The 14,059-nt window shown below is 37.8% G+C and overlaps 1 protein-coding gene across 3 annotated transcripts in view; it reads right to left on the bottom strand.

Annotated features, from left to right (window-relative positions):
• Positions 1–5,328: 5,328 nt before the first annotated feature.
• LOC131327406 (uncharacterized) overlaps positions 5,329–14,059 on the bottom strand; it is a 9,488-nt gene continuing 757 nt past the window's right edge. For 2 of the 3 annotated variants that reach the window (XM_058360546.1, XM_058360545.1), the window contains exons 2-15: positions 13,160–13,796; positions 12,769–13,081; positions 12,424–12,570; positions 12,243–12,331; positions 12,049–12,141; positions 11,052–11,178; positions 9,949–10,013; positions 9,687–9,861; positions 8,683–8,877; positions 8,536–8,583; positions 8,193–8,336; positions 7,916–7,998; positions 6,480–6,595; positions 5,329–5,660 (exon numbers count right to left, since the gene is read on the bottom strand). In XM_058360546.1, coding sequence (XP_058216529.1) covers positions 5,578–5,660; positions 6,480–6,595; positions 7,916–7,998; positions 8,193–8,336; positions 8,536–8,583; positions 8,683–8,877; positions 9,687–9,861; positions 9,949–10,013; positions 11,052–11,178; positions 12,049–12,141; positions 12,243–12,331; positions 12,424–12,570; positions 12,769–13,081; positions 13,160–13,746 — 2,265 coding nt within the window. In that variant the 5' untranslated portion in view covers positions 13,747–13,796 and the 3' untranslated portion in view covers positions 5,329–5,577. The remainder of the gene's footprint in view (positions 5,661–6,479; positions 6,596–7,915; positions 7,999–8,192; positions 8,337–8,535; positions 8,584–8,682; positions 8,878–9,686; positions 9,862–9,948; positions 10,014–11,051; positions 11,179–12,048; positions 12,142–12,242; positions 12,332–12,423; positions 12,571–12,768; positions 13,082–13,159; positions 13,797–14,059) is intronic. The other variant, XM_058360547.1, reaches the window with a different exon arrangement.

Genomic DNA, 14,059 nt, shown 5'->3' with positions numbered 1-14,059 from the left:
TTTCTTGAAGCTTGTAACAGACAGCGTGATACAGAGAATCTAGAAGTGGATAATGTAAACTTGGAATCGAGCGGGTGAGCTTGTGTACCGTTGTGTCATGATATTGACACTTCTCTTTACACAGGCGGATAGTGTTCTTTCGTGCATTCTTTGGTCTTCTGTTAATTTTTGAGCCAGGTATTGATTTATTGAACTTCTAAAAAGAAACCACCATGAAAATTAATGACCCATGACATCGGTTACAGATATTTATAGCGTATAAACCATGCACTGTGCATAATCTTCATTAATTGGCTAATTGAGCAATAATGCTTCTTGTCGTTCTAGCAACATTTATGGTCGTCAACTAGTTTGTATATCTCCAGCCATTATGTCAAATTTGAAGACGCCAAATTTATTTGAAGGTTTATGGGTAATCTGACATCTCCAAATTTGACACCAACAAACCTCCATCTCCAACCTTGATGTCAAATTAAAAGTATTAAAGTACAAAACACCTATTTTTGAATTCCAAAAAGCCAAAAGTAGATTTGGCGTGAGGAGTCAAATTTGAAGCAAATGGCGTATAGCCAAATCAACGTTGGATTTGACACTCTATTTGACATTAGGGTGGGATCAAATGAGGATGCCAAAAGTTACCGTTTCTGCTCCACGTAGGATTTGAGCCATGGGTTGAAGATGCTCTAATTATCCGGCATCAGATATGGAAAACAGAGTCTCAAAGCTTCTTACCAAAGTATGTGAGATAGAGTGAGTATGCTTTTTTGTACTACTTGTACCTTGGAATTAAAGGTTCCTTACCTTGTTCAAAATCTATGACTTGCAGAGAATTACTTTCAATTAAGACATGACATCTCCGGGATGTCTTTTCTTTGAGTTGAATCAACCTCTCAGTCGGCTGTGCGGTAGTCAGCTGCCTTCATGGTGTGCTAGTCCAGCATCTCCAAGTAAGTGAATTTATCCGTACAGAATTAAGTGTGCAAGGAGAATTGTTTAAACTTTCCTCATTTTGAACCAAAGCTGGAAAGCAATGAATACAGATTCATATAATGTCCACTTGCGCCAATCTCTGACGCTGGCACTTATTCATTCCGTTTTTGGAGCAGGAGCTGATGAGCTACTACGTGCAATCTATTGTGGATTAATGTAATCTCCAACTTGTTCCAACCTGTTGCTTTCCATTACCCATCATTTGAACTGTTGAGTGATGTTTGCCCACGTTTGAGAAACAGATAAACTTGGGACGGGAAAGGGAAGAGAAATGGAAACAAAAACGAAATGCGTTTCCCGTTTATACATACTGAATAATTGCAGGAAATGGAGGGCGCTATCATAATTGTTTCTTTTAAGGATTTATGTATCTTGAAAGATGATACTTTCTCCTCTTCTTCTTCTTCTTCTTCTTCTTTTTTGCATGAACTTCCTTTAAACTGAATAGATGGTGAAAAATTAAATATTTCTAATTTCTTTTTCGTTCATTTTTTCCTCTGGTTCATTTTTCTCGAGAATCATTTTCCTATGCAATGTTGTGGATAATCAACTGAAGCGTTAGGTGAAATGTAGTAATTAATAAGGATTCATGTAACTTCACTGGTAGGGACCGCTCTTCTTTGCTAATAACTCGATCAGAGGCACACTTGTATGTACCAATTACCAGATACGCTAATTTGCTGACTTGCTCAGATAGTTAATATAATCTCCGCTTGCACAGAAATCAATCATTTTTCCTTAATTGTTCACGGATTCATAAAATATCCACTAGCACCACCATCTCTTAGCCCTGTATGGGTAGTCATTTGTTTCAGTTTTGTTACTCGAGTAACACACGACACTTTACTTCATTCTCATTTCTTTCTACCAGGAATGGGTTACCCTACTACAGCAAAGACATTAGCCGTGCTCTGGACACTTTCCATCAGTTTGCAAGCACGTCTTCTCAAGCATAACATGGTCGAAAGTCTTCATTCTTCCAAATATTAGGGTTCATATCTCCCAGCAGTGGAGACGAAGTCTGTATGGCATGGAAGGGTATTTCAAGACAGAACGACTCCTTCGGAACCAAATCCCAAGCAGTGAGCACCGTGATTGTTTGAATCCACGATTGGTAACCAAGATTTTGGTTTAATGGGCGTAATTGGGGGATTATATGTTTCGTCAAACAATGTTGTGTCTAAAGCAAAAGACTGCATAAATAAAGCTCCACAGCTGATTCTGATTTTGTTTCATGAATTTGGTAGATGAGATAGAATTTTCTGCCTCCTTTCTTTTTTTTCTGTTATCTTTATTGTGGTATGAACTCATTGCACTCATGTTGGCTGTTCTTATGGTCCCCATTTGAAAGGAAATTGCAAATTGTTGAAGAGAACAAAAATATTTATTGTTTTTTGTCTAAAAACTAAACGAGATACGAATCACAAAATAGTATTTGCTCCTGAACAAGGTATGAAATTATGAAGGATGAAATAGTCAATGTTTTCCCTTGGTATCAACTCAAAGACTATTTCACAAGTCATCTTTTTAAAATATCTTGTGCAGTTTGGAGCCGCATTGGAGAAAGGGACAGCATAGTTTTGTGGAGTATTTTGTTTTGTTTTGCGTTTTGCTTCCAACATCTAATAAGTTACAGCCGGCCCTGTTTTGATACCATTTCCCAGGGGTGAAAATTTAATTGACCACCCCGAACCAACTGAGAAAAACCGATAGGAATTATCGGAATTTGGTCGGTTTCGATTTTTGAGGGAGAAAATTTTGAATTTTAGTTCGATTCCTGTTGCCTGAAATTTCACCCGAACCTGACCCAAAAAAACATACTCCCTCCGTCCCTTTTTAAATGTCCTGCTTCGTAACTCCAACTTATTAAAAAGACATCATCATTATACCTTTCACATCAACTTTTTCCTCCACTTTCCCTACTTACCCATCATCATTACACTTTTATTCACTAACTTTTCAAAATGGAATTTACTTTTAGGGACAAAATAGACAATTCACCAACTTTTACCCACTAACTTTACAAAATGGACACTTATTAAGGGACAGCCCAAAATGGAATGCTGGACTGTAATAAATGGACGGAGGGAGTAGTACTAACATATATACCCCGGTTTGGACCCAACATGGTATTTTTGGTTGTCTTGGCCAAGTTTTGGGCCTCCAGCCCATTTATTTTAAGATATAGTATATGGTACCATTTTTTGTTCATTATTTTTGTTTTTGTATTTGGTCCCAAATATTTTTATGGGCCAAAGTGTTTTGATCCCAACCCAAAACAACCGAAAAATCTGAATTCCTCGACCGGACCGAACGACCTCGAACCAATTTGGTCGTCCCATTGTCTTGGTCAGGTTTTACATATTCTCCCTGAATTGATCGGTTCGGCCTCACCCTACTAGTATTTACTATGAAGTGTAGTTGTTTTTTCAAAAATAATCTGAGAAAAATAAGTATAACAAATCCTCAACCAAGCAAGTATTTATTAAATTTCTCAAAAAATGATCATAAATAAGGCAAAGGACAAAAGTAAACACATAGAATGTATAGATTGGCCTCGTTTCACCAAGAAAAATTATTTATTTTTTGAATTAAAAGTGATGTATTATGAGAAAATAACCTGTCTTGTAAAATAAAAAATAAGTACTAAACCTTAACTAAACGAGGTCTTAAGTTTTCAGATTCCTCATATACTGCATAAACTCGACGAAAATGAATTCAAATCGTACACTCAAACTGATCAGTTTGAGTAAATTTCGGAAAGGAAAACACAATTCAGCTGCATGTAACGACAACTAGATATTGAACAAAGGTAAGATTCTCTCAAGTCCAATATAAAAAAAAGGGGAAAAAAAAAGAGAGGCTCTCAACAAATCTTGAGCGTTATACGATTGAGTATAGCTGTAAAATTTAGAAAAAAATAAATAGGAGCTATCTGAAATTCATCCTTGACGACTTGGAATTGATTTGGTGCATTGAGTCAATGTCATCAATCGCCTTTCGCTTTCGAAAATTCAAAGCAGGAGCTGGAACAGGGGAAGAAAGCTGGAAACCGGTGTCCCGAGCCGAATCTAATTGGATTTGGGAGTTGAAAAGATGGGTTATGTCCCTTAGAGGCCTCCTCAACCTTCTCTTGGCATTCTTTGCGGAACAAGTTTGAACCACTGGAGGAGCTGGATGGATCTGGTTTTGAGCAAACGGTGGAATGTTCTCTTTGTCGTTGTGCTGACAAGAAGAAAAGGCAACCTCCATTTCTGAAGAGAGAGAGAGAGAGAGAGAGAGAGAGAGAGAGAGAGAGAGAGAGAGAGAGAGGAGTTTGCTAGTGAATGGAGAGATGGGGATTGTGTAGTGAGCTATATGTAGTGGTGGGTGAATGGGGGGTTTGTTTTGGAGGGATGATTCAAAGTTTAATTTTGCTTCTCTCTCTCCCTCTCCAAAACTTTTTGGTGTTTTTGAGTGTTCAAAATCAGGATTTTAGAGGCAGGGAGGGAGTATTCAAACTCATGTTATTTTCAGTTTGAAATTTGTTTTCAAATCTCACAAAGGCCAAGTTTTCAGTGAGAGTGAGAGAGAGAGAGAGAGAGAGAGAGAGAGAGAGAAGAGGGAGAGTTCAAATTTTGGAAGGCTACGGGGGAGTAAAAATAACGTTCGCAGGCTCCCCTGATTTTGGCACGACAAATTCATATTGGGCGCGAGGCGTAGAATACTTAAAATGGAAGAAAATCTGGGTTTTTACTTTCAATAAGTTACAAAACAAAAGCTACTTTATACCATGTTAAATTATGAGCCTCTCCTAGGATGGGTTTGAACTAACTTTGCTATTAAATTATTTCCTATGCAAGATTTCATCTAACATGAGCTTTTGTTAGTTTGGCAACACAATTTTTTTTCAATTTTCGTATGCCTCGAGTCTCGACGAGACAAATTTTAAAAACAAAAAAACTATGAAAATTTTACTACAGACAAAATAATTCAAAACAAAAGGGTTTTTTGACTTATTTTGTCTTTTGTAAAATTTTATCAAATTTGATTCATATTTTTTTTTTATTTTCAGATTCTTCCCACCAAAATGAACAAATAATCTAAGGAAAATTGATGCCAAAATAACAGAAATTGTGCAAGACGGAAATTTCTTGAAAATAAACTAATAAGAAAGTTAGGCTCATTTAAAAGCTTAAGGCACTAGATAGAACTTAATTCTTTATACTCCCAACAGCTGAAAACCAAGGCCATCAGTCTTCCACCATATTGCATGTATTGTAAACCTCTCATAGTAGCCAGATTGTCAGTCATGTACGACATGGTTGTGTGTATGTACATGCTATGTTAATCTTTCAATTTTTGCAATTGACAATTCAGCCTATTACTCCACTTCTGAAAAGAATGATATTAACTTGTTCGTTACATGACTTATGCCAAGATGTCCGGGCAGAGCTGTAGCGGTAAGGCATCAACAACAACAACAACAACTAGCTGTACGGTATCAACTAGGCAAATTAAAATTGACACAAACAATCAACAAGCCAACTCCGTTTGAAAATTGGAGTTGAACGAGGACCGAATTTTAGAGATCTATATACACATCATCTATACTTTTCCTGCTTTAGTTGTATTGGCATCATCTGCACGACTGCCTAATTTGATAATGTCTTCAACACGGATCTTTCCTTCTGTTGCAGAAGCCAGTAAAAGAACATAAATATGTACATGCATAAAGGTTAATAGGAATCATAAAGAAGTATTAACCAGACTATAGTAATGGTCAAGTGATATTTTTAAGAACATGATCCAAATAGATGGGAAGGAGCAAATGGGTACCGTGAAGGACTGCAGCAAATTCTTAATAATTAACAGTCCCCCACAAGAAAAGAGGAAAAGATAACAGGGAAAAGGAAAAGGCTACTCAACGGTCCAATAATCTCGCAACCAAATGAAGATAGAACAAAATCGTAGTTGCTTGTACCCCTAACCAAAAGATTTACCAACTAAGCTGCTCTAGTATTCCATAAACCATTTTAGGATGGGACACAAAGGGCTAGGGATCCACAGAAACCAATTATCAGATCACTGTCATGATATTCTGTTTTGATTATTTGTTTGAATTGTTCCCATCCAAAGGACAAAGGAGAGGTGTGTGTTTGGTGCAGTAGGGATTTCGACTGCAATAGCTCCAATGGCAAAACTAGGGGGGAAAAGGTGATTTTATTTCCAATGATTAGCCGGATATTACTTAAAAAACAACTGTTAACCAAAGCAATTGGAAATAGGGAGGATCCAAAGGAACAGGAAATAGAGAGGAGGGCTGGAGTATATATCAGGTTTTACAAAGGTACAACTATAGATGGCCTGGCCCCCCAAATTGATGCATCAACAATGATTTAAACGTTGAAATCAATCAAGTGCAGAATATCAATATGAACTTAAAATGTATGCAACGAAGGCACCAGAAGTCCAGAACAACAATAAACAGAAAACTCCTTGTCACTGACCTCTATCTTTGGAAAGGCTGCTGATAAGTTCTTGAAGACCCTCCTTACCCAATGTGTCCTTAAGGTACATAGCCGCAGATGCAACCTCCTCGGGAGTTACTTTGCCATCATAATCCCTTCATATGATGTAAGTTTAGTTGGCAGAATCATTTCCATTAGAGTAACATTTAATGCTCAACAAGAAGAATAATAATACAAGGCACCATGATAAACAAATCGATTTGGGTCTTTAGGCCTGCTCTCTCTAATGCCTTTCGGTTTGATTTGGGGGCATGGTTCTGCAATAAAACGTCCCTTTAGCTCCTCGGTTCGTGGAGGTATAGGAGGCCACTGTTGTAGTGGTATTTTGAAAGCAGCCACGTTGTGCATATATTGCTATAGGTTAAACCTGTCTCCAATCCTCCCCTACCCATCCCCTCAAGGAAAGGGAACTGGATGGGTTCTATTATTGTTGTTGTTGTTGAACCATGACAAACAAAATGCGGTACGCCACATGCTTTCAAAAGTGGCACACTGCCAATAGGGGTAAACTTTCTATTGATCACTCTATAAATGCTTAAACCTACGCCTAATGCGAGAGTAATTATCTCTTAATTGTTAGACGTCCAGCAAAATACAGTTAATCTTCTTCAAATTAATCATGTAAAAATATAGGTCTATTTCTTGAAAAGTTACGTATAAACAAAATTCTAGAAGCCTTATGACCCATTAGATATTACTCCTGTCAAAACTCTACTCTATAGATTTTAGTTCTGTATATTTGATTCTTTTTCCAGAGGAACTTTGGAGAAAATTCATTAAGAGATTTTGGAATTCTTTGAACTCCATTTTGGAAAGGATTTTTATCATGATTCAGAACTTTATATCACCAAAAATCATCATCTTGGAATGTAAGTCTACCATGTTTCAGAATCATGCATTCACTAGGATATTAGCCCTTTTGGGTATCCCTGGTTTTGACTAAACTCAAACTTTCCTAGAAAGCAATAGTCGGTGTTTGGTAAGATGCTAAGGTTTCTAAGAGAACAGCAGGTGAAGAAGATTCAGAAGAGTGTGCTCCAAGCTATAGCAGTCAAGTTTTGTTTAATTTGGGAATAAGGGGATATACATTAAGTCATAGTACTTCGGGATAACGCAATCTGAAGCTCTGCGTAGATCCTACAAAGGAGCATGATACTTTCTTTCTTTTTTATCATAGCATGATATAGCATCTTTTTCGTTCCACAAAAAAACCCAGATGGAAAGCAGTCCATTTGGTCCAAACTAGGGGAATTCAGGGAGGATAAGACTATTCAAAATTATATCCTGTTTCACGTGAATCAAAGAACAGAAAAGAAAAAATGGGGTTCAATCCTACACAGAATTTGAAAATCTCCTTCGATCATGTCCATCTCCAAAACTTATTTATTGCTCCGCTTATATATCTCCAAACATACCTGTCAAGTAACCTCCAACGATCGCCTATCTTAGCATCCACATCGTCAATTTCTTTTTCAAGCTTTTGTAGCATAGCATCAACCTGAAAAAAGCAGAATGCCAGAAGAACTTGATCAAAAGTCCTAGAAGACATTGTATGCATTTGGAATGCACAAGAAAACAGCAATCATAGAAGATAGTATGTATGTATTTATGTATGTATGTGTGTGTGTGTATAACATAAAGAAATAAATATTATATGTATGTATGTATGTATGCATGTGCCGGGCTCCTTACCCTGTCTATCAGAGCTGAAGAAACACCGTCATCCACAGCCTTCTCCACAGCATGGTCACCATCTTCACTGGCAGCTCTGTATGCCTTTTTGGCTTCTTCACCTTCTTGACCATCTTTCTCCACCATGCTATTATACAACTCTATCTACAAATGACATCATAGACAAATACAAACTAGGGAGATAAAGACACCAGAATCAAAAGGCCAAGGTAGGAGTCTAATTTAGTAAAACAAGTAACAGCATCAAACAAAAATGACCACCCAGCAATTTGGTGGTCACCAACTATGAAGTTAATGACGATAAGAAGGTATTCCTCCAAGAAGATCAAAATGATGGATCTACCTCTTTCTTGACAAGTCTCAAGAACTCTTCACGCTCCATGCTCACAGACTGAAAGAACCAGAAAAGAAAGCAAGTCAGCAGCTTGCATTGCCAAAACATATACCAGGTTATGAGCCACGAAAAGACAAAATGATGTCCAACTCTTACAGATGCTGATGCTAAAACAGCCAATGCACGACTTAGCTCAGAAAGCTGCTCCTGTTTGTCAAGAGTTTTTGATTTCGCCTGATCTTGTGCTTCTTTTGCTGTTGCATTAATCATCTCTTCCAAGGCAACATCCTTTTGCTTTGCAGCAGATTCCTTCATTCTGGTCTCATCCACTCCCTCTTTCTCTTCCTCTTCCTGTAATTCACAAGTCCGAACCATAATACAGGAACGCAAAGCCCTAGATATTAAGGAAAATTAAAGCCATACCATAATGAAAAACAACAGAGAATCCAATCCTTTTGTTGTTTATCAAATCAGTAAAATCGTGAGACCATGGTCTTGTCTGTGAATAGTCTGCGTACTTAAATGGTTTCTCTGACTACATTTCCCCTGGTTGAACTTTCTTGCAACTTGCAGATTTGCTGCATGTGAGTCTTAAGCTTTTCAACTAACTGGAGTTTTTTCTTTGCCTATTGTGTTTTTAATTTTTTTGTCACAAGGGCGGATAGTAAAGAAAGAGCGGATAGGTCCAGCAGAGGATAGAAAAAGATAAAAATGCCTGCACATCTGTGTCAACTATAGAGCCTAAGAACATTCCTTTTCAGCCATCCCTACATACAAAAACTGACATTCGAAAACCAAGGCGAGTCCAATGCTCCACTTGCGGATAAGATGCACATCATGAGCATAATACAGACCTCACAATGTAAACTGTCAAGTTCCAACAGCGTGATACAAAATATGGATATTCCTCCTAACAAATAAGATGGTAACTCTAAGAGATCAAGACACTAAACAAAATTAACTATCCCTTTAGACATAATCCCATATAACAAACTTCAGTACTTCTATACATTTCCACGACATCAATTTCAACCTACAAGTGGCAATGGAGTAAAAGAATAGTGATAAGATCATTTATGCTACTTTAAGTTATTTTCCTTCTACACTTCAAAAAGAGAAGATTGCAACGAACACCTTGGAACATGAAAAGGTAATCCAACCTTGATTAGTTCTTCTTGCATTTCTAGGAACTCCAACTTCCTCCTCCTTTCAGAAACAGAATCTTCAGATGGCAAAGCTGTCACCCCCACAGTGTCCACCACCTCATCTGGAAGCGAAGACAGCGTAGCTTGAACAGCTTCCTCTGGTTTCACTTTACCTGGCACAGTGAAAGCCCTGCAGACGGAATCAGATCACCAGAAAAAAAGAAACAAAAAGAAGATGTCGTTGAAAACTTATTGGTTTGGTGAATCATCGAGTTACCTAGAAAGAATCAACAGAGAAGATGGCACTGAGCGGTTGAGAGACAAGTCGAGCCAATCACGCAGCTGCAAGGAAGAATGAAAAGTTTAACTCCTCTCAAAATCAGCATTTCATTATTTCTATTTAATGATGATAAGCATATCAAAAGCTTTCATTAGTGGAAGCTTTTTCAGACAGTACCGACAATCAACAAGACTTTGCACCACCAGCAGGGAAAGGGCACAGAAGATAAATATGGCTTCCACAATAACATTAGGAAGCTAAATAAATTAGTTATTAACTGCCAACATACAAAATAAAGCTAGTTCTAGCTTCATCTTCAAGACTAAGGGGAATACACACCTCAACACCAAAAACACTCAAATACTTGTGAACCTTTTCACTAATTACATCCCATGTCATACTACTCCCAAAGCTTCAAAATAAAGCTAGTTATTGCTTATTCCTCAAGACCTAAGGGCAAACACACCCCCTCAACACCAAAACACACGAACAATATCTATCTCTATATATACATAGATGACTGTTGATTGCAGATGACTGATCCCTACAAGGAAACAGCTTAAAAGCTCGAGTCACTAGAACACTAAGGCCCCATTCCGCAACGCCAAATAAGTACTTATTTTTTAAGAAGGCAATTTCAAGCTCAAAAATGATGGGTTTATTGAAATCTAAAAATATGCAATATGAATCTTGTTTGAAAGATCTCATTGAGATCTTTAATATGGTGCAAAAAAATTGAAAAATTATTTTTCATTTGCATTATTTTTGAGTTTGAAAATTTGAAATAAGTACTTATTTTTTAAGAAGGTGTTCTGGAACGGGCTCTAAGGATGTCAAGTGACGAATTTCCTGCCACAGGCCTACCAAATCTTCCAACTTCTAAATGGAGTGCATCGATTTTGTTGGTATGTAAACACAACATTAAACCTAATGGTTTTATAAATTTTCAGCTTCATAGACAAAGATCATAACCCCTTAGATTAGATATCCATATGAGATGAATTAAGAACTAGTGACACCTGAGAAGCAACAAATATGGTGTCCACTGAGCATCTTCAATGATTAAATTCAAATAAGTATCCACATGATTGAGAACAAACCTGCTGGCGCATTTCTTCGACAGAACGTAACCCAAGTAAGCCACGATCTCTACATGCTTGACGAAGCTCCTGTTCAGAAAGGGAATCAATGCCTTCTGCTAGGATCATCTTATCATCATCCTTGATCCTGCCAAAACCACATGTCACATAATGCTGTATGATGGATATCTTAAAATCATAGGTCACAACTTTTTTTCTACTTTCCAATAACTTTTTGTAAAGCTCAAGTGATGATTTTGATCCATGCCATTTAACACTAAGAAAACAACCTTCTCGTTAGAGTCCCTCATTGGATCTATAGTTCGCGATCTTTCTGATGAACGACAGGATTTTAGTTCTCTGGTCGAGGAAAGGAAGACTAAGTAAAGGCCGGCAACAAGGCAATCATTACTCTTTTTTCGTATTAGTTTCTACAAGCCCACTAGGAGATTAAAACACAACATCCAACATGGCTGAATATGGAATCTGATTCCAGTCATGAACTCTACCACAGACGAGGAAACCCCAGGTTTCTGATATGTAGGCAGATACTGTTACATATACTTAAGTGGCAGGGAACAAACATTTTCAATGTGAGATCTGGTTATGATGAGAGGAGACATGAGTATTCCGTAGTTTTGGGGTAAACGTGCAATGTCATTGATTGCCTATCTCCTCCACATGAATGAAAAACTATTAACAACTCACCCTATCTTTTCTGTGTATTTGTATATTTTCAAGACCTGGAAGATAAATCTCAATGTCATCTCATAAGAATGCCCCAAACGTGCACCAAAGTAAACCTTGGTTCTCACTTCTCAATAGATGTAGTTTAGAGGAAATTATGATGACTTTGAGGTGGTGATTTGATTTTGAACCAAAAAGTTGCGTAAGTTTAAATGCCTTCTGTAGCAAACAAATTCCAATAGGTTTCACCCAACAAGTAAGCTAGCTTTGAAGCAAGGTAGACATTATTACTTAAAGCCTACTTTCCACGGAATGGACATAATAAGCTTACTGTTGTAGTCTCTTTCGAAGCATATAACGCAAATAAGTATCTGTCCCAAATGGTTTGATGCCCATATATTTGCACATATTCACTAACCGAGGCCTGTAAGCAAAGCAGGTACTTGTGTAAGCAATAATCTTCCACAACGAGTGAGACAATTTCGTTATACAATCCAAAAAAGAGAGAATAGAAGCACCACCAACCTGCTGATGTTATCAAGAGTGAGCTCATCATTGAACAACTTGGCAAATTCAAGAATTTCCTCATTGGAAACACGAGCACCCCTTCTAACCTGTTTGATTTTTACAATACTGTAAAACCAAAACTACTTCCCCGTCCAAAAGAATTGAGCGAGTCAGAATTTTAAATTAAAAAGAAGCTCACCTTGTTCATAAATTCGGCGAGATCTTCCGCTGTTTTCTTAATTTCCCCACTTCGTGAGAGTTGAACTTCCTTTGCCATTTCTTTTACCGTGTCCTGAAGAAACTTTGCATATTCTATCCTTGCATTTAGCCTCCGTTTCAGAGCCTCCTACAAGTTGAACAATTGAATTTAGATTGAAAACAACAGTTGAAAATGGGACTTTGCTGGGCAGAGAGGATCTTTATCAATGTCCTATGCTGCATAAGGAGCATTTATGAGCACAATTCACAAACCACATTGGTTAATTAGTCATTTGATATCAAAGCAGATTGATGATATTTCAGGAACAATGAGAATGATCATTACCTGTTCTTTCATCTTGTCCTGGAAGGTTGATGGCAACATGTTGGGAAACAACTTCAGAAACACTGGCAGCAAGAACTCCATGAATGGAACTATAATAAAAACTGCAAAAGGAACTAGCCTAAAAATATCAGCTGTCGTGCGCGTGAGTTGTTGTCTCTCCCTCCTAGAAAGACTCTTCCCACCAGCAAGTTTTAACAGCAACCTTGTGCTTATCCTAACATCAGCCCAAAGGAGTTTCATACCCAACCCATAGTGTTGCAATGTAGATTTAAACTCGTCCTTCCAGTGGCCCAACTTCGTTGCCCAGTCCTCCCTGCAAGAAAGAGGACCTCAATGCCTTAGTGACAAAATTCAATTACCAAAGAAGAAAATAAGTTCACAAATGATTAACCTGCTCATAGAAGCAACAGCTCTCAAACCTGGTCCTATCCCTAAAAGCATAGCCCATAATCTTTTTATGATTGATTTAGCACCCTTTTGGGGTTCTTGCAACTGCTTTGCTTTCGCTTTTGCTTTCACCGAGCTCAACCCCTCGACTGCTTGGTCACATTCCTCTGGTGAAGCTTCCTTTATTTGTTTAACAGGCCCCTCTTCTTTCCCATCATTTTCACGTTGGCCTGTTGCAGCGGTAGAAGAATAACGAATCAATTCTGATGTCCATCTATATCCCAAAGAAGGAATAGAAACTGTTCGTCCAACTCTACATCCAAGAGTTGTAGTTTCGCAAGAGTAATGCCTGAGCAATCCTCCTGGTCGAGAAACAAACAATTCCTTCCTGCTTAAGGAGTATGAGTCTTCTTTTCCATGATCTCTGTCCGAGGATGGATGACTCAAACCCCATCTTGAACCCCATGAAGCAGGAAGGTTAGATGACTGCTCAAGCTCAAAGCTTGAAAAAAATCGGACCAAGCTAGTCTGCTGATTTAGGGAGTGGAAGAGATACTTATTCCTTTGCACTATTGCTCTTGTAGCCATCATGGAAAATTTCTTCCACTTTGCATACAGCTACAACGGTATACCCCGGGCACCTAGTCAATAAAGAAAGTCTTGACAACATGTTACATCAAATGCCACAATCATCCAACGCGCAAATTACTCAAAAGTTTGTTATGTGTAAAAATAGAATAATTAAATTTCATCTCTGCACCCATCCAAACCCCATCTTTGCATAAAGTTTCTTATTATTCTGATCATATTATTCTAAAGAGACATAATTAAATTTTATCTCTAGGGCTCTTATAATCACGTTTCTGCTCTATAGGATTGCAAATAGGAAGCCTAAAGATTTTTT

The sequence above is a fragment of the Rhododendron vialii genome, chromosome 5a, assembly GCF_030253575.1.
Source record: "Rhododendron vialii isolate Sample 1 chromosome 5a, ASM3025357v1".
NCBI lineage: Eukaryota > Viridiplantae > Streptophyta > Magnoliopsida > Ericales > Ericaceae > Rhododendron > Rhododendron vialii.
The sequence above is the reverse complement of the archived record's forward strand: the minus strand, read 5'-3'. Positions and strand labels throughout refer to the sequence as shown.